The following is a 21,476-nucleotide window of genomic DNA, read 5'->3' as shown; positions in this document are numbered from 1 at the left end:
GATATTGCTGTGCTCAAGGAGCTTACATGCTAGAGGGGGGAAACAAACAGGAAGCATGCAGCATTTCAGATGCTTTAAAGTGCTGTAAAGAAAATCAAACAGGGTAACGAGTGTGTATAACTGGCAGTCATGTTGATGGCAGTGGCTACTCGTGATGCTACAATGTTTAGGGAATAACTACCTTTCTGAGGCGATGGATGGCATTTGAGATGACAGTGGAGAACATTCCAAGCAGAAGCAATAACAAGTACAAAGATCCAGAGAATCTCTGGTGTGTTCGGGCATAAGCTTGGTATGTTTGGACAGAAAGCCACTTTGACCAGATTTAGTGATTGAAAAGAAAGGTGAAGAGGGATGAGATCAGAGGTAGGCGGGAGCCAGTTACATGGGGCTTAATAGACAATAGCTGGGAGTGTGGATTTTATTCTGGTTCCAGTGGGAAGCTATTGGACGAGTTTAATCAAGGGAATGATATGATCCAATTTATTCTTTAGATTACACAGGTGTGGTTTGTTTTTTTTAACCTCAGCACTATTCACATTTGGGGCTGAATAATTCTTTGTTGTAGGGGGCTGTCCAATGCATTGTAGAATGTTAAGTAGCATCCCTGGCCCATTTGGTACTGGTTCCAAATGGTACATTCCCCCGTTGTGACAACAAAAAATATCTTCAGACATTACAAGATGTCCCCTGGGGGACAAAATTACTCTCTTACAACAAAAAGTAGACTGACACAATGGAATGTTCACATTAGGAGAAGCATAATGGCTCCTGTTTCACAGGAATTCTGGAGCTCATGATGATCTTCAGAGGTGTCTTGTTTCGGTTTTGCTAAGTTTATGTGGTTGAATACAGATAAGTTAAATGCTCATGTGCTATGACTCCACTGTTAAATGTGCCATAGCAGACATCTATAAAAGGTTTAGTTGGGGGCAAAAAGGGAGTAGTTAAGTCTACCCAAGGGAAGGTAAGGAAAAGTGGGAGGAGGTGTGGAAAGTATTTGAAGCAGGAAGGAGATGGGCAATCTTTGAGTTTCTTAGTAGATGGATAATACTTTCTAGGCAGAAGAAACATGAAGAAAGGGCCTCTGACCCTGGAGGGCCTTGTATGTGTGTAGAGAGCCCCTGAAAAGTGTGTTTTTATATGAGCAAGAGTGACTCCATTTTGTGTGAGAAAGAGTAGCTCCATCTGGACACTTGAGTGCTGTGGAAATTCCCTGTGAAGATAAACAACCACCTAATGGACAGTGCAGCAGCTGCATGGACTGATAGGTCCCGTGAGGACTGATAAGGTGACGTCATATGGCTCTACGGAAGTCCTTAAGAACCCAGGACTTTGACAGCTCAGGGAGCCAGTCTCGACTGAGAGATGACCACACTTCTTCTGTGCTCTAAAAACCTGCTTGCTCCATCAGACTCAGACCGAACCTCTGCCAGAGCGACCTCCCGGGCCAGCCGCCCTGCACACCGGATTCTGATGGATTCTGGGACTGGTTCATTATCAAAATACTTTATTAAATTGTTATTGCTATGTTGATGGCCATATTGCTATGATTATGTTATGCTGTGATATAGATGTTAAGAAGGCTATTCCTCCCGCTGCATTTTCTGTGTGAATAAATGAGCTTATTGAAAGGCACTAGACCTGTGTGTTTGCCTTAATTCTCGCTCGAAGCCACAGCTACCGCGGAGGCCTCAGTCAGTGCCAGGTAGATCCTGGGGGTCTGAGAGCATCTCGGCAGTTTGTCCTTCTGACTTGCTGGAAGAGACTTCAGCACCGTCTGTGAGCCTAGCTGATGCTCCTGGCAGCATGTCAGGAAAGAAGGGTGAATTGAAAGGATGAAGTGGGAAATCGAGTGGTAGTGTCTGAAGAGGCCATTGGATATTTGGACCTATAGCTCAGGAAAGTGGGCTGGAAATAAGAGGTTGGAAAATACCCTCTTAAGGTGATAATTAAGGCAGAGGGAGAGGTGGGGATGAGATCACCAAGGGAGTGAACAAGAATAAAGACAGGTCTCTTAGAGAATGCTTAAATTCTGGAGGTCTCTGGGGGCAGATTGGATAGAAAGGCCTGTTACCGTGTTTTCCTGAAAATAAGCCCTAGCTGGACAATTAATATAAGAACTGGATCGGTTCTTATATTAATTTTTGCTCCAAAAGACACATTAGAGCTGATGGTCCGGCTAGGGCTTATTTTCAGGGAAACGGTATTTGCCCGGTAAACAAACTTGTAGAAGCTGGGGAATGAATGCTGGGTACCCAAAGTATTGTGCAGTTTTATTTAAATTTGTGACTCTCCTTAAGTACCTTCTACTTCTCTCTTCTTTTGGGGATATTTATATCTTGCTCTTCCCACTAAAAATTTTAATCTATCCTATCCCATTCCCTTGAAGAAGCTTTTGGGTAGAAAAGCATATAGAGTAATAGGTTGATGGGTCTCAAATGGTAGTTACAAAATATTCATGGGGATGTAAAGTATGGTATGAGCCTGCCGAGGAGACAAACGGTTCCTGAAGTGGGGAGTGAGGATTGAGAAAAAACAGACAAGAGACAAAGATGGGATCGGGAGGGCTAGCAGTTCTAATTAGACTGCAGCGCCTACTTTATTTTTCAGCTTTCTTTTATACACACAGAAACAAGAAGGTTACATAAAGCGGCTGAGGCAGCAAGTACAGATTAGTTACGTTTTCTCAAAGTTTGACCCTGACTGTCTTTATCTCTTTGGTAATTTCTCATCCCCAGAACAGCAGGTGTCTGTTTGTTCTTTATGCTTATCGGAGTTCCCCTCAGCCATCCTCCCAAACTCTGCTTGAAGTTACATTTTCTTAACCCTTAATGCTCCAGCTCCCTACAGCAAATATAGTCCACAATATTGTAAAAACTGTAGTGTCAGCTGGGTACTACTTCATAAATTATTGGGGGGATAACTTCATAAATTATACAAATGTCTTCATAAATTTTACAATGTCTAACCACTATGCTGTACATCTGAAACTAAAAAAAAAAATAATAATAACATAAATATCAACAATGAAAAAAATAGGCACGGGGATGTAAAATACAAAAAAAGAAAGAAAGAACCACCCGGAGGGCTTGTTAAAACTGCTAGAGGGGCCAGCCCGGTGGCTCAGGCGGTTGGAGCTCCATGCTCTTAACTCCGAAGGCTGCCGGTTTGATTCCCACATGGGCCAGTGGGCTGTCAACCACAAGTTGCTGGTTCAACTCCCCAAGTCCCGCAAGGGATGGTGGGCAGTGTCCCCTGCAACTAGCAACGGCAACTGGACCTGGAGCTGAGCTGCGCCCTCCACAACTAAGACTGAAAGGACAACAACTTGACTTGGAAAAAAGGCCTAGAAGTACACAGTTCCCCAATAAAGTCCTGTTCCCCTTCCCCAATAAAAAATCTTTTAAAAAAAAACAAAAAAAAACTGCTAGAGTTTGAGTCAGTTGATCTAAGGTGGAGCCCAATAATTTACATTTCTGTCAAGTTTCCAGATTTGTGGTCTGGGGACCACATGTTGAGAACCACTGTAAAAGGTAGCCAGATTTTGCTCTGAAATACAAACTTTCTTAATGGGTTTAAGATATTGGTCTGGGCCCTTGAAAATGCCTCAAATGTTTAACGCTAGTGTGTGTGTGTGTCAGATGATGGGGCTCTAGTGTGAAGGGAGCCTAGAATCACTACACAACTCCCTTCTGTCATGGTTTTGATTAGTATATCTCGAGTTTCGGCTATCTAGGAACTCCAATAAATATTAATCCATTTCACAGAGGACTAATAAAAGGCACCTCCTTTGTCCTTAGAAGATACCAGGGAGGATGGCATATACGAGGTCTGACCATTAAGTCCGCGAACTTGCCACGGTGTGCTTACATTGGCAGCACTGTAGAAACAGCTCGGGAAGGTTTCCTAACCTTGGTATATCAGTGTCTCACAGCGGTGTTTGTGTTGACATGTGGCCGTGTCTTGCTGAGTGGCATTCATTACTGTTGCATGTTTTTGTGTGCTGTTCTGAGAATGTCTGAGCTTGAATTAGAGCAACGAACAAACATTAAAATTTCTTGTTAAACTTGGGAAGAGTGGAAGTGAAATCAGGGACATGTTAGTCCAAGTTTATGGGGATAATGCCATGAAGAAAACGGCAGTGTACAAATGGATTAAATGTTTTTCCTAGGGGAGAGAACACTTCCTTGAGGAACAGAGGTTCAGGGTGGCCAGTAACGAGCAGAACTGACAAAAACATTGCAAAAATTAATTGAATTGTGCATCAAAATTATCGGTTGACTGTGAGAAGCATAGCAGACCAAGTAAACATCTATAGAGAAACAGGAAAATCTTAACTGAAAATCTTGGCATGAGAAAGGTGTGTGCAAAAATGGTCCTGAAGGAGCTCACTGATGAACAAAAGCAAAGGAGAGTCGAAGTTTGCCAAGACCTTTTGGAGAGGCAAGACAATGTTTTGGGCCGTGTTGTCACTGGTGATGCAACATGGGTGTACCAATACGACCCTGAAACAAAACGTCAAAGTGCACAATGGAAGTCAGTTCTCCATGACCAGAAAAATTCCGTCAGTCCAAATCGAGAGTCAAAATGATGTTGCTAACCTTTTTTGATATCAGAGGGATTATTCATTATGAATTTGTACCAACTGGACAGACAGTTAACCAAGCTTACTAGTTGGAAGTGCTGAAAAGGCTGCGTGAAAAAGTTAGATGACCTGAACATTTCACCAACAATTCATGGCTCTTGCATCACGACACTGCACGAGCTCACACGGCACTGTCTGTGAGGGAGTTTTTAGCCAGTAAACTGTATTAGAACACTCTCCCTACTCACCTGATTTGACCCTCAATGACTTCTTTACTTGAAGATAAAGGAAATATCAAAAGGAAGACATTTTGATGACATTCAGGACATCAAGGGTAATACTGCGACAGCTCTGAAGGCCATTCCAGAAAAAGAGTTCCAAAATTGCTTTGAAGAGTGGACTAGGCGCTGGCTTCAGTGCATAGTTCCCAATGGGAGTACTTGGAAGGTGACTATAGTGATATTCAGCAATGAGGTCTGTAGCACTTTTTCCAGGATGAGTTCGCGAACTTAATTGTCAGTTCCTAAGAGATTGAGAAGCTGCATCTGGCCTCCCAATCTGAGCCCTGATCTGCTACCCACCACTGAAGGGGCTCCGGGATTCTTCAGAACCGCTGCAACTTCTCAAGTGACCTGCTTGAGAGCCCAAACGGCTTTGGGGCTTGGTCCTTGGGATCGAAAAATGTGATACAACTGGTTGCTCCACCTGAAGGGCCATCTTCCCCACAGGTGGAGCTGTAGGGCGGGGACAAGGGAAAGCCCCAGTCCCGGTCCCGGGGCGGCACCCTCCTGCCCCAGGGGCGTTCCCCACCGCGCTGGCGATCTTAACGGGCTCGCGCAGCAGCCCCCGCGCCCCGCCCTCCCCGGGCCCGCCCCCGGCTCCATCTTGCGGGCGATCGGGTTGGGCTGTGACGCTGCTCTCGGGAATCAGGTGAGGAACGGCGCCCCCTACCCTTGCCACCCCCCACCTCGTCCCCCTCGGCCATCCAGCCCGGTCCGCTCTGCGCCCCGCCGTCCGGGAGCTAGCGGGGCCCCAGTGTGTGTCCCCGCGCCAGGGGGCGGTGGAGGGGACTGTGGGCCTCCCGGGGCGGGCGACTAGATGTGCGCGTCTCGAGCCCCCGGCTGATCGGTGGGGGCTTTCGGGCGGGGGCGCATTGGGGAGGGATAGGCAAGGCGGCCGGCCAGCCGGGCAGGCGGGAAACGGGAAGTGCTGTGCGCGGGTTCTGTGCCGCTGGGCCTTCCCGAGATCAGAGGGAGCCGCGAGGCCCCGCGCACAGGCAGGTGGACCGCAGGTGGAGGGGCTGAGGCCGGAAGATGGTCCTGCTGGAGCGACCTCAGGAAGGCTGAGTAGGGAAACCAGCGAGCGCACCGAGAGCTAATTCTGGCTGGTGACTAGACTTTCCGGTGACACAGCAAATTTAGGGAAACTTGGGAAATTTGTGATGCGCTTAGTGAGCCCCTAAGATAACAATGCACAAGCCTAAAATTGTACACTGGTTCGGGTTTATTATTCCTGGCAACCCTTTTAGGAAAAAGCATTACAGATTGATTCCTATTCCATGAACAGCAGCAAACGTGTGCTGTTACGGGAAATGGCTGATGTCCACCATAAGGTGACACAGGGAAAGAAGTCGTCCAACTGTCTTTAAACTCAATTTTGCCAGCTGATAGGGACCTGATCTGGTAAAGGCCGTCCTAATTAGATAATGTAATGAGTTAACTCTTAGGCAGGGAAGAAGTTTCAAGACTAGTACAGGTCAAGACTAATTTTGACCACTGCAAATTTAAGCCTCTTTTCAGCCCTCACCCGTGGTGACTGCCAGCCCTGTCCATACAGAAGACATGCCTCCATGTCTTTATACGAGCGCTTTTGGGGACTGATTTAAACGGTCCTTCCCAACCAAGAGGCAGGTTTTGGAAAATTGTAGTATCTGCTGTTGGCCATCCTCATTCACCCTTCCTGTTTCCTATTTGTTTCATAAATTTGCAACACTTGCCTCTTGTATTCTTGGGCTTCCTGCCATCTAGGAGACTCCCATAGTGAGACTCACCCCTTTTAGTACATGACTCACTGGGTGGAGATGATTTGGAGAACCAAGAATGATTTTCTAGTCTTTTAAAAGTAGTTGCTGACGGAGAATGTTAAAAAGAAAAGCTCTGGTTCACCAGTACAGTCTTGTTATGCGTTGGCCAAAGTTGAGTAATTTGTTGTCACCCTGGACTTGAAGCTTTTCACAAAAGCTTTTTAAATTTACCTTTTCAATAGATGATACATGCACAATTCTAAAAGAGTTGACAGTATATTGAAAAGTAAGTCTCATTATGCTGCAGCTCTCTTCCCTGGAGGCAGCCCCTGTTTTTCTATTTCCTTGAGAATACTTTCAGGAATATTCTGTGCATAATCAAGCAAATAAATTATTTTTTTACATATATGGTTGCTAATTATCTATGCAGTTTTCTACCTTGTTTTTTCCCCCCACTTATGACTTAGAGATGATTTCACACGTGAGTTAAAAAACAAAACTAAAACTAATTTTTGATAACTGCATAACACTTAAATGTATGGCTATCTATAATCTTTCTCTTGTTGATGGACTTTTAGATTGTTTTTAGCCTTTTTCCATTACAAACAGTGCTGTAATGAATAGCCTTGTACATACATATGTTGCATTTGTGCAAGTATTTCTATAAGATACATTTCTGGAAATAGAACTGCGTTCTAGTCCTTTATATAGTTACATTCTTCAAAATGTACCCAAATTCACTTTCTTAAAATTGCTTTAAGTTTTCTCATACTTGTATACAGATAGTCTTTATTTTCATTCTGTTTTACAACTCTTGTTGACATAATTCCTCTAGGCTCTTCAAGGAAAGATTTAATGTGGTAGCTAAAGAATGTAGAAATAGGACTTTGTCATTAGAACTATTTCTGAGATTTAGAAATTTAAATTGCCTTTAAAATGATTAATTTCTCTAAATTATTTTCTGATTTTTTTTCCTCCTTCCTTTTGACCCTGACCTCTTTTGCCCTTGATCTAACTGACTGTTCTTAGATGCTGTTGTCTGTCCCTCCTTTACTCCTTATACCAACCAGGCTTAGAGAAGAAGAAAGCAAAAAATGATTTTGCTTGTTCCTCTTTTTACATCCAGGCCTTGGGTCTCAAATGATTATTTTAGAACTGATTGGGTCAGTTTTCTTAATATCTTATTACATTTCTTATTAACTTATAATTTTGATTCAGTATATGCCTATTCATTCTCAATTTAGCAAATTTTTAGCTTCTGTGCTTATGTCATAAGGGATACTATAATAACTCAAATTTATTCTCTCATTTCTCCTTACTCTGTACTCAAAAGACAGGATATTTTTTCCTCCACCTTTCTGTCAGCACCTAGGACAGAGCTTATTACATAATGGGTTTTCATAAATGTTGAATTGGATTTGTTTGTGGTCTTGATATAAAAGAAATACAAATCATTCATAGCCATAATGGGGAGAAGAGCCAAAATACATATTGAAAAAATTAGCAAATTAGATGGTAGATCCAGAAATGCCAAAATAGGCTAGGACCAAAATATGATTCACAGGCCAGCATCATCACATCATCTGGAAGCTTAGTTAGAAATGCAGAATCTCAGGCCCCATCTCAGAACTGCTGAATCAGAGCCTGCGTTTTAACAAGATGTCCCAAGTGATTCACAAGTTAAAGTTTAAGAAGTACTGCTTTATCTAGTGCGTTGTTCAAAGAAGGGAGAGAGAAGATTTGAGCAGGTAGGTGGGGAGAGGTGAGTGAGCCCAGGCTTGAGTTATCCTTAACTGATCTGGCTTAAGCAGAGGCATGTTGAGAGTAGTTCAAGTGGTAGAGATTTCACACTGTTGGTAAGCGATAACGTGAATAGATAAATTGGAGCCAGTATTAAGGAGACCTAAATGTCAGGACGGTGAATTTTCATTTGATACTCCAGCAGTAGTCATTGACAAGTTTTGACCTGAACAGTAATATGCTGAAAGAGCAGCATTTTCACAATGTTCATCTAGTGATGGTGCTCAGAAATATTGGAAATGTGAGAGTATAAGCAAGGATGTAAATGGAAAAATAATTCTAGTAAAATAGTCATCAAGTGATGAAAACCTGGTCTAAGGATATGGCCATGAGAATAGAATTGATTGAAAGAATAGGCGAGGCATTTTGAAGGAAGAAGAAAAATATATTGGGTTACTTACTACACTGGAGTAATAGGTAATTTAAGTAGTGGTACTATTGACGGATGTGGAGTATTAAAAGTGACCTGGTGGGGAATGGTGACTATTTAATTCCACACCAATACTGAAAGCCTAACTGGCTTCTATCTTAATCTGCCCATTCTCATTTCTGTTTTGATGATAGTCTGTCTTACAGTTATGCCCCACCTTTTTGCCTTGTACATGACTTTATTCTACTTTACTGCCAGTGTGTCTAGTACCTTTTAAAACCTAGTTTAAACCTTCGATAATTCATTTACTCTTCAATCTTAATACAGTGTTTTATAGTAGATGCTAAATAAATGATTATTAACTTTGTATAGATATATTTGCCAGTATATTATATCTGATAAAAGTTTTAAAAATTGGATCAGACTTAAAAAGGGTATTCTTTTTAATGTGTTTTTTCTCTATTGTTTATTTGCATTTGTTTTAGATTAATGTTTAGTGTTTTTATCAAGTGCAAAAGGCATATAAATTTGTTGGTGTTTTTTTGGTTCACTCTAGCTCCATTTGTTTTATCTAAGCTGTCTTTTTTTTTTTTTTTTTAAGCAACTTCTTTATGGAAAAATTTAAACATGCAAAAGTGGACAGAGAAGTGTAATGAATCCTCACGTACTCATTGCCCAGCATAAACCAGTATCTAGTCAGGACTGATCTAGCCTCGTATATGCCCACACAACCCCCTCATATTATTTTGAAGTGATTCCCAGACATCGTATCATTTTTATCTTTAAATATCCAGTGTTTATCTCTAAAAGATGAGGATGCTTTAAGAAAATCATAATACCATTATCACACCTAAAAACATAATAATTTTTTAACATCATCAGATGTCCAGGTTATTGTTTGCATTTCCAAATGGAAATGAGCTCTTTTTGAAGAAAATAACTTTCAAACTCGCTGGTGCAGACTGCAGTTCCCAAAAGATACTTCTGATGTTATATTTGCCATTCAGAACACTATCAAATCTTGATGATCATATATTATTACAGTATAATCAATGTATGAGTGCCTCTTTAATCCCAGACTGACTGCATTGTACCACCCCATTTACCTTCTTTTGCCATCAATCAGAGAAAGTACACTAATTTTAAAATTAGTCTAATAAAATTGGAAAGGTAAATCTACTGAAGTGCATTAGCAAATATTGGTGAAATGTGGTGAGAGGTATTTGCACAAGTCTATTTACTGCAGCACTGCAAAAGACTGGAAATAACTTAAATGTCTGCTGTTCAATAAACTATGGTACCTCTACACAATGAAGTACTATACAATTGTAATAAGGAATGAAGACTATATACTGCTATGAATGGTCTCTGTAATAAGAGAAAAAAGCCAAATAAAGAAACAGTGTCTATGTTGGCTACATTTTATCTAAGAAAGAAGTGGGGATACAAATATATACAAATAAGCTTAAGCTTATATATTAAAAAAACAATAGATGGATAAACCATAAAAATAATGGTTACATATAGGAGGAGGGAATGGACAAACATAGAAGGTAATATCTTTCTGAATATATCTTGTTTTGTAGATTTGACTTTGGACCAAGAAAATATTTTACATAATTGTAAAACAACACTAAAATTAAAAAACAAAAATTCTTAAAACTCAAAAGCAAAATGAAACAAATGGACCAAATAGGTATTAAGTTGATAGCATAACTACACAGGAATTATTTAGATGTCTTTGAAATAGTAATCCGACCATGCATTTATAGTGGGATGTATCACAGTGTAATGTTCTGAATATTTGTATCACCCCCAAATTCATATGTGACATCCTAATCCCCAAAGATGATAGATTCAGGAGGTGGGAACTTGGGGAAGTGCTAAGATCATGAGGCAGAGCCCTCATGAGTCGGATTAGTGCCATATAAAAGAGGCTCCACAGGGATCCCTCCCCTTCTGCCATGTGAGGACACAGAGAGAAGGCCCCAACTATGAACCAAGAAGAGGGCCCTCTCCAAACAATTCGATCATGTGGGTACCTTGATTTTGGTTTCGCAGCCTCCAGAACTGTGAGAATAAATTTCTGTTATTTATAAGTGGGCCAGTTTATGTTATTTTGTTACAGCAGCCCTTATAGACTAAGAGACCAAAAACAAAATTGCAAAAAAGATTTTTAAATTATTTTTAGTAATCATGTTGTCAGTAACAATGTAGGTATTTGTATTAATTTCCTATGGCCGCTATAACAAATTATCACAAACTTGATGGCCCAAGACAACAGAAATTTATTCTCTCTCAGTTCTGGAGGTCAGAAATGCGCACTCTATCACTGGGCTGAAATCAAGGTGTTGACAGGATTGTATTTCCCTAGGAGGCTCTAGGTGAGAATCTGTCCCTTGCCTTTTCCAGTTTCTGGTGGCTGCCAGCATTCTCCAATATCTGCCTTCGTGGCCATGTTACCTTCTCTTCTACTGAATCTCCCTCTGCCTCCTTTTTTTTTTTTTGTAGGATACATATGACTGCATTTAGGGCCCACCTGGATAATCTTCCCAGCTCAGGATCTTTAATCACATCATGTTTGCAAGATATGGTAATATTCATAGATTCCAGGGATTAGGATGTGAATATCTATTGGGAGGCCGTTATTCAGCCTATTGCAGTATTATATTTCTGAAACTCAAATACAGCAGGATAAAGGAAGTAGTTATGTTAATGTCATTAGGAACTAAGAATTTTAGTCTATGGGAAAATACATATAAATACAAAATCAAATCAGTTAAATAAAAACCCTGTAATCCTAATTTTTTTGGTGTATTTTTATTTATTTTTTTAAAGATTTTTATGAAAATATAGCTAACATACAGTATTTTATTAGTTTTAGGTGTACATCATAGTTATTCAGCGTTTATATACCTAAAGAAATGATCACCATAAGCCCAGCAACCATCTGACACCGTACCATACTATCACAGTATTGACTATATTCCCATGCTGTACATTGCGCCCCTATGACTTACTTGTTTTGTACCTGGAAATTTGAACCTTTTATTCCCCTTCACCTTTTCCCCTGCTTTTTAAAATTTGCAATTACAGTTGATGTTCAGTATTTTATATTAATTTCAGGTGTACAGCATTTCTAAGAAGTGATCCCCTTGACTAATCTAGTACTCCCCTGGCACTATACATAGTTTTTACCATATTATTGACTATATTTCCTATGCTTTACATCTCCATGACTATTTTGTAATGACCAATTTGTACTTCTTAATGCCTTCACCATTTTCACCCTGCCCCCCAACTCCCCTCCCATCTATCACCCCGATAAATCTAGTACCCATCTGATACCGTACATAGTTATTACAAAATTATTGACTATATTCCTTATGCTATGCCCTACATCCCCATGACTACTGTGTAACAACCCATTTGTACTTAATCCCTACCCCTTTTTCACCCCCACCCCCCCAACCCCAGTCCCGTCTGGCAACCATCAAAATGTTCTCTGTATCTATGAGTTTGTTTCTGTTTTGTTTATTGTGTTCTTTAGATTCCACCTATAAGTGAAATCACATTGCATCTGTCTTTCTCCATCTGACATACTCCACTCAGCACAGTACCCTCCAGGTCCATCCATGCCACTGCAGATGGCAAGAACCCATTCCTTTCCATGGCCGAACAATATTCCATTGTATATATGTACCACCTCCTCTTTATCCATTCATTCATCAGTAGACACCCAGGCTGCCTCCACATTTTGGCTATTATAAACAATGCTGCAATGAACAATATGGATGCACATGTCTGCTCGAAGTAGCATTTTGGGTTTATTCAGATAAATACCTAGAAGTGGGATTATTGGGCCCTTCTTTATGTCTTGTTATAGCTTTTGTTTTAAAGTCTATTATGTCTGGTATAAGTATTGCTATCCCAGCTTTTTGTTTTATACTGATTTTTCATGAAATACATTTTTCCCATCCCTTTACTTTCAGTCTGTGTGTGTCTCTCAATCTGAAGTGAATCTCATGTAGGCAGCATATGTAAGGGTCTTGTTTTCTTATCCATCAGCCACTCTATTTTTTCATTGGAGCATTTAATCCATTTACATTGAAAGTAATTGTTTTTTACTCATAGACACAGACAATAGTTTAGTGGTTACCAGAGGGTAAGGGGGGTGGGAGATGAGGGTAAGGGGGATCAAATATATGGTGATGGAAGGAGAACTGACTCTGGATGGTGAACACACAATGGGATTTATAGATGATGTAATACAGAATTGTACACCTGAAATCTATGTAATTTTACTAACAATTGTCACCCCAATAAATTTAAAAAAAAAAATTGTTTTTTTTTGTTGTTGTTCTTTTTAAACCTTTTTTTTTTAATTGGGGAATAATTGGGAACAGTGTGTTTCTCCAGGGCCCATCAGCTTCAAGTCATTGTCCTGTAGTCTAGTTATGGAGGACACATCTCAGCTCCAAGCCCAGTCGCCGTTTTCAGTCTTTAGTAGCCCACCATCCCGTGTGGAAATTGAACCAGCAGCCTTGTTGTTGAGAGCTCACACTCTAACCAATTGAGTCATCTGGAAGCTCAGTGGCAGCTCGTTGTCTTCAGTTTAGTTGTGGAGGGCGCAGCTCACTGGTCCATGTGGGAATTGAACCGGCAACCCTGTTGTTCATAGCTTGCGCTCTAACCAACTGAGCCATCTGGCCAATCAAAAGTAATTGTTGAAGGGCCAGCCTGGTGGCTCAGGTAGTTGGAGCTCCATGCTCCTAACTCCGAAGGCTGCCGGTTCAAATCCCACATGGGCTAGTGGGCTCTCAACTACAAGGTTGCTGGTTCAAGTCCTGCAAGGGATGGTGGGCTCCGCCCCCTGCAACTAAGATTGAACACGGCACCTTGAGCTGAGCTGCCTCCCAGATGGCTGTTGGTTGGAGCGTGGGCTCTCAACCACAAGGTTGCCAGTTTGACTCCCGCAAGCGATGGTGGGATGTGCCCTCTGCAACTAGCAACGGCAACTGGACCTGGAGCTGAGCTGCGCCCTCCATAACTAAGACTGAAAGGACAACAACTTGAAAGCTGAATGGCACCCTCCACAACTAAGATTGAAAGGACAACAACTTGACTTGGAAAAAAGTCCTGGAAATACACACTGTTCCCCAGTAAAGTCCTGTTCCCCTTCCCCAATAAAATCTTCAAAAAAAAAAGTTAAAAAAAACAACAAAAGAAGTAATTGTTGATAGACGTGTAGTTATTGACATGTTGTTATTCATATTTTATTTTGTTTTATTTTTTTGTCTTAAAGAAATCCCTCTGAGATTCCTTGTAATTCTGGTTTGGTGTTTGTGAATTCCTTTAGCTTCCCCACCCCCCATCTGGAAAACTCTTTTATCTGTCCTTTGATACTAAATGATAGCTTTGCTGGATAGAGTAATCTTGGTTGTAGGTCCTTGCTTTTCATCACTTTAAATATTTCATGCCAAGCCCTTCTGGCCTGCAAAGTTTCTGTTGAGAAATCAGCTGACAGTCTTATGGGAGCTCCCTTGTAGGTAACTAACTACTTTTCTCTTGCTGCTTTTAAGATTTTTCTCTCTGTCTTTAACCTTTGGCATTGTAGTTATGATGTGTCTGGGAGTTGGCCTCTTTGGGTTCATCTTGTTTGGGACTCTGCACTTCCTGGGCTCCCATATCTATTTCCTTCACCAGGTTAGGGAAGTTTTCCAATATTCTTTCTTCAAATAGGTTTTCAATTCCTTGCTCTCTCTCTCTCTCTTCTCCTTCCGGTACCCCTATGATGCTAATGTTGGTATGCTTCTTGTTTTCCCAGGGGCCTCTTAAACTATCCTCATTTTTTGGTTTCTTTCTTTTTGCTGTTCTGTTTGGGTATTTTATGCTACTTTATCTTCAAAATTGCTGATTTAGTCCTCTGCTTCATCTAATCTATTGTTGATTCCCTATAATGTATTCTTCCTTTCCATTATTGTATCCTTTATTTCTGACTGGTTCTTTTTTATGGTTATCATCTCCATTTTTATGCTTCCTAGCTCTCTGTTGAAGTTCTCCCTGAGATAATTGAGCATTCTTATAACCAGTGTTTTGAACTCTGTTTCTGGTAGATTGCTTGTCTCCATTTTGCTTAGTTCTTTTTCTGGAGTTTTGTTCTGTTCTTTGATTTGAGACATGTTTCTTTGTCTCCCTATTTTGGCTGCCTCTCTGTGTTTGTTTCTATGTATTAGGTAGGACTGCTATGTTTCTCATAGCAGATAGAGTGGCCTTATGTAGTAGGTTTGGTGTGGGGCTCTGTGGTGTAGTCTTCCTGCTCACCTGAGCCAGATAATTCTTATGTTTGCCTTTGTGTGGGTTGTGTGTGCCTTCGTGTTGTAGTTGAGCCTTGGTTGCGGTTTGCATGTAAATGGGAGAGACTGATCCTTGGGCTCATTGGTTGTTAGGACTGGCTGTGACTTCAGTGGAAGAGCTGTCATTCAGGGACTGATCCTACAGAGCAGGATTCGCTTTAGCAGGGCACTGTTGCCTGCCAGGTGTGCCCTTTGGGTGTGTCATTCCCACAGGTAGCTGAGTGTTGCTCTGGCTGGGTCTGAAGCTATCCCCTGGCTGTGCCAGCCTCAGGGCCTCCTTGGAGGGGCCCCGCTGCAGGCCAAGTTCAGCCACAGCCTGTGCCCTGCCCAGGACCACCTGGCATGAGCTACAAAGCAATCCACAGATGGCTGCTGCCTTGGAGGTGCCTCAAGAGGCCAAGCCATGGACTGAGATTGGCTGTTGCCAATGCCGGACTTAAGGCTGCTCAGCCAGAGGTTTGGGACATGCCAAAGCTAGATGCTACTTGTTTGAGTTTTGTGAACCTTTGAGAGAGTTTAGAAGAGTCTGCAGCATGAGCCAAAGCAGGCCATTTATATGTAAAAGCCACTGGACATGGCTTGGGTTGGCCCAAAAGTTGGGTGGGGCAGGGTCTCAGGGAATCAGGGTGAAAGAACAGTGTTAGCCAGGTTGATGGAGACTCAGATATGGTGGCCACCTGCGTGTGCATGCTGGGAAGGGAGAGTGCTCAACAAAGAAACGGTGGCTTCTGCCAGCTTTCCCTTCCAGAGAAGGCTGCCCCTCCAGCCCTTACTCTGAAGCCAGACAATTCAGTTTCTCCCTGTATGTTCCTGCTGCCTTTTGAGCTGCTGTCCCTGCACTGGACCTGAGAACAAGTGGGTCCAACAGTGAATAAGTCCTTGTGCAGGCTCTTTAAGAGGAGCTCCTGGGACTGCAGTCACTCTGATCTCGCTCAGCCACAATCTCGGCTGGTTTTCGCAGCTACTTCTCTCCCCGGTACTGAAAACCTGGTCTGGGGAGCCTGGTGTGGGGTTGCGACCCCTCGCTCCTCCTGGTGGGGGACCTCTGAAGCCTAGATTTCCCTCCTGATTTTTAATGGTCACACGCAGTGTGGGACCAGCCCTTTTTGTGTCTCCACCCCTTTTACCAGTCTCAAGGTGGCTGCTTCTGTATGTCCATTGTAAGGCTTGCATTCAGCTAGACTTCAGGCAATTCTCAATGATGGGTAATCTCTAGTTTAGTTGTAATTTTGATGTGGTCATAAGAGGAGAGCACAGCATTTACCAATTCTGGCATCTTGGCCAGATCAGGTGTCCCTATAATTCTAATTTTGAATTGGAACTATCAGTGAATGTTTTCTTTAAAAAAAAAAAAAAGATTACTAGCTCCATCTCACACTGAAAAAGGCCTAGAAATAATAATCCACTTGCAGCAATGAACACCATTAGTACTACCCAAGATGTCATTTCTAAACTCCCATCATTTCCCAGTAAGAGTGATCAAGGTTCCTTGGAGATAGACTAATTCCAGGTCTGAGACAAGAAAAGTACAAGATGATTCTGGGATATCTTAGAAAAAATGGCAGGGAAACTATATAAGATGTCTGAGATTATGTCAAATGACTCATTGGGCAATATAAAGAGGCTCCCCTTGGCCAAAGATGGGAGAAATTGAGTATTAATCAAAATAATAACTCCAATGGATTGAAATATATCAAATAGGTTTAAATCCTTGAATTCATATTGATACTTCAAAATTTGTATTAGTTATCTTGTATGCTATGAAACCAACTCATTTTAAAAATGGATAAATGAAGAGAGAAAAAAAATCAAACATCATATTTTTCTTATACGGAAAACCACGCAGTTAAGAAGGGGAAATTTCTTAGGAAGTATCAGATAATAGCTGAAGAATGAATGATAGACTTAAATCTAGGTTGACCATCAACCACAAAAAAGAGACAGCCGATTATTATGTGTTTCCTGATGTCGATACTGTATACAAAACACCTATGCAGTCAGTATTCTTGCCAACAAGAGTAACCTGAATCTCATCAAGCTTATAGATCTGACTACTAACTTATAGGAAATAACTAGTAAAGAATTTGTGGATATTCAGTCATCAAAATTCAGATAATGTGAGATTTCAGGACAAACTGCCTGATTTCTTCAACAAATAAACTGCAAGGAAAAAAGAGAGAAGAGGCTTCTAGGCTAAAAGAGACCTAACAGATATATGAACAAATTTTTAAACTACAGTATTGGTAAATGGCTATGGATTAAAAGAGTTCTTGTCTTTTTACAGATAATATATTGAAGTACTTATAAGTAAAGCAATATGATATCTGGGGATTTGCTTTAAGATAATCCAGGGAAGGGGCTTTGGGATACAAATGAAATAGGATTAACCATGACTTGATAATTATTGAAACTAAACATGAAGGTTACATGGACATTCATTATATTAGGTTGAATCCCAAGAAATGTTTTTGCATGTTAAGAATAGTTGAGTTTTAGTAATGTCATGTAGTTCAACCTAATACTGTTCTCTCTACTTTTATATGTTTGAAATTTTCTATAATAAACAAGTACAAAATAAAAAACAAAAAAATAAAAATATTTAAAAGACAATTGGAAATTTTAACACTAACACATTGATGTTGTGGTTATCCTTTTTTTATTATTATTAGTTTCAGGTGTACAAAACAATGTAATAGTTAGACATTTCACCCCTCACAAAGTGATAGCCCCCGTCCACCAATCTATTGCCCCTCTGACATCGTATATATCTATTACAATTCTGTTGACTATTCTCTATCCCGTGACTGTCTATATATTAAGTTATAGTTGACATGCAATATTATTCAGCTTCAGCTGCAGGTGTACAATGCAGTGATCAGACATCTACACCATCCATGAACTGGTCTCCCTAATAAGACATGTGCTCATCTGACATCCTACAAAATCTTTACAACATTATTGATTATATTTCCCAAACTGTCTTTCATTTCCTCTTGGCAATATAGTAGTTACCAATTTATGCTATCTAATCCCTTCCCCTTCTCTCTCATCCCCACCCCCCTCCCATCTAGCAACCATCAGTTTTTCCTGTATATTTCTGAGACTATTTCTGTTTACTTTGCTCATTTATTCTGTTCTTTAGATTCCACATATAAGTGAGATTATATGGTATTTGTCTTTCTCCGATTTATTTTACTTAGCATAATGTTCTCTAGGTCCATCCGTATTGTTGCAAATGGTAAGATTTCATTCTTTATAGCTGAGTAATACTCCATTGTATAAATGTACCACAGTTTCTTAATGCAGTCGTCTACCAGTGGGCATTTTGGTTGTTGCCATGTCCTGGCTATTGTGAATAGCGCTGCAATAAACATAGGGATTACGGTTATATTTTTTAAATGGCCCTGTTAATTTTTTTAAAAGTTATGTTTTAATATACAGGGGGTGTATTTTTGGGGGGTGCCAAAAAATGTATACACATTTTAAGAAAGGAAAAACCTGTATTAAAATTGTAATAATATATACTGATAACAAAAGATGATACAAGGCATGTGTATACATTTTTTTTGGCATCCCCACTATACTGAAGTATATATAGGTTAAAATGATAGAATATCTGGGGTTTGCTTCAAAACAGTCCAGTGGAGTTGTGGGAGTGAGTGAGAGTATTGAAAAACAAGATTGACCATGAATCGGTAATTACTGCAACTGGGTGATGAGTCTGGGAGTTTCTTATACTATTATCTTTACGTTTGAATAAGTTTGAAATTTTCCATTATCAGAAATTTATAAAAATAAAGCCAGGGTTTAATCCAAGTATGTGTGGCTACAGAATGTTAACTCTTAACCATTATGCCATTGTTTGCCATAATGTGGTTACATCACCATATAAGGAAATTTCTATGGCATGTAGAAAGTATTTTAATATTTATTCGTTGTAATATTACCTTCTCTTTGTGGCAGGAAAACTATCGCAAGTTTCCACTTATGGAAGTGATATAAAGCAAACTTTTAAAATTGGTTTAAGTGAAAAATTAATTGGCTTAAAGAAAATATTCCATAAATAAATAGTACCTGTAGTACTCATATATGAAATACATTGTATGGTACAAGGAGAATACAGTTGGAACATTAGTATGGTATACTGACTCCATTGTTACAAATGGTGAAATGAAGAAGCATTTTATAAGCTTTCCTTTTATCCCTAATGTCCACATTTGAATGTGAACCAGACTCCTTTGAAAGAAGGTGTATTTTGTATAAAACCCTAAGACAATAGATATCTTCACAGGCCTTAACCCTTGTAAGAAATTAAAGAGAACATTTTTTATTGTTGTTACAGAATGTCATACCCAGGCTATCCCCCGACCGGCTACCCACCTTTCCCTGGATATCCTGTGAGTATTGCAACTTATAATACTAAAATAGCTTATGTCCTTGGAACAGGTGTTATATAGGACTAGCCCAGGACAGCAAGCAGATATGCTAGAGCAGGGGTCATAAACTGAAGTGCCCCGCGGTACTTAATAGAATGAGCGAAGGTGGGTGTCATGGGGGAACTGGAGGGCACTTGCTTCACCTATGAAAACTGGTAGCTATTCAGCTTTAGCCTGATGTGGCCCTGCAGGGAGGCAGACCCAATGCTGCTAGATACTCCATTTCTTTAAGTAAAGGGAGAAACCTGGATTTTATGTGAAATTGCCCATATTTTTAAAATTGGGAAATTAATTTTTTTAAATGTTAAATGTTACATGAGTCAATAAAACATGTGTAAGCTGAATTCATCCCATGAGTTACCGGTTTTTGACTTTTGTGTTAGAACGTTTAAAATAGTTAAGAAGGGCTTGACTCAGAGATAACAAATTGCAATGGATTAGTGGGCCCTGGATTTGTAGTTCTGAGAGTTTTAATATTTGGAGCACATTTCACAAATGTGCCACCACGTTCTCCCTCGTTGATGTCTGTACTACTCTGAGGGCTAAACTCATACATAGCTGAGGCACAGGTGAGAATCATTTCCATTTTCTACTCATAAGTATGGAGGGCTTCTTTCTAACTGAGAATAGAAAGAGGGGCCTACAGGTTAATGATAATGTGTGTATCCTTATGTAAAGTGAATACATAGTTCTTCTGAATTTAATCATAGGAGAGATGAGAATTATGAATATGTTCCCAGGTCCTTATGTTCTAAACTAGACTCTGGCAACCATTTCAGTCAGTGTAGGCTAATTGCTGAAACAGATATCCCAAACATCCCAATGACTGAACACAATAAAAACTCATTTCTTCAGTCTCCTGGAAGTCAGTGCGGGGGTGGGGACAAGGCTTTGTTCCATGTAGTCTTTCATATTCCCAGGTCCCTTCCAGGTATTGGCCATCCTCTAATGTCTTGGAGTCCTCCCCTGGATCCTCTGATTCCAGCTGGCAGATGAAGGAAAAAAGAAAGAGAGAGCATAGAAGATTAGGCAGGAGGTTTTTAGGGGCCAGGTTGGAAGTGGTGTACATTACTCTGTCCACATTCATTCACCAGTATTCAGCTATATGGTCCCACATAACTGCAAGGGGCTCTGGGAAATGTAGTCTAGCTTTGTGGCCAGGGGGAAAGTTTAATGAACACATAACAATTTCTGCCACATTAGACATTGTCTAATCTGAACTGATGTCCAAAATTTCATACCCCATGTGTGACTCAGGTCACCCTTTGTTTTTTTCCTATTATGCAACAGGTCCAGGTGTGTTGCAAGAGAGCCATGAGTTCCTTATTTTAGGTTAGAGAAGTAGATCTTTCTCATATTTTAGGTGCTAGGAAATTGAAGGAATTAATGAGCTTTGTTAATTCTTCCTGAAAGTTTGGTAAGAGTATGGTTCTTACTTGCAAATAGAGAAACAGATCCATCTTGCCTGACACAGGTAGAATTAAATTTAACTGAGTTGTGACGAACAAGTGTCCTGACAAATGTAATATACTGATAAACTAGTATAAGATACCAAGACTTCTAATGGGGCTTTTAATATGTAAAAGAATAAGCTAGACCTTAACATTTATCTATTTGTTCCTTTTTTATTTTTTTATTTTTATTTTTATTATTTTTATTTATTTTTTTATTTTTTTAAGATTTTATTGGGGGAAGGGGAACAGGACTTTATTGGGGAACAATGGTCAAATTGTTGTCCTTTCAGTCTTAGTTGTGGAGGGTTCTGTTCAGCTTCAAGTTGTTGTTCTTTCAGTCTTAGTTGTGGAGGGCGCAGCTCAGCTCCAGGTCCAGTTGCCGTTGCTAGTTGCAGGGGGCACAGCCCACCATCCCTTGCGGGAGTCGAACCGGCAACCTTGTGGTTGAG

The 21,476-nt window shown here is 40.4% G+C and overlaps 1 protein-coding gene across 2 annotated transcripts in view; it reads left to right on the top strand.

The window, feature by feature from the left end:
* Window positions 1-5,379: 5,379 nt before the first annotated feature.
* The window catches only part of ANXA7 (annexin A7), a 33,962-nt gene continuing 17,865 nt past the window's right edge, over window positions 5,380-21,476 (top strand). The window contains exons 1-2 of one of the 2 annotated variants that reach the window (XM_074339582.1): window positions 5,380-5,518; window positions 19,480-19,534. In XM_074339582.1, coding sequence (XP_074195683.1) covers window positions 19,481-19,534 — 54 coding nt within the window. In that variant the 5' untranslated portion in view covers window positions 5,380-5,518; window position 19,480. The remainder of the gene's footprint in view (window positions 5,519-19,479; window positions 19,535-21,476) is intronic. The other variant, XM_074339580.1, reaches the window with a different exon arrangement.

The sequence above is a fragment of the Rhinolophus sinicus genome, linkage group LG07 (genome assembly GCF_036562045.2).
Source record: "Rhinolophus sinicus isolate RSC01 linkage group LG07, ASM3656204v1, whole genome shotgun sequence".
Taxonomy (NCBI): domain Eukaryota; kingdom Metazoa; phylum Chordata; class Mammalia; order Chiroptera; family Rhinolophidae; genus Rhinolophus; species Rhinolophus sinicus.
This window is presented reverse-complemented; position numbering and strand designations above follow the sequence as displayed.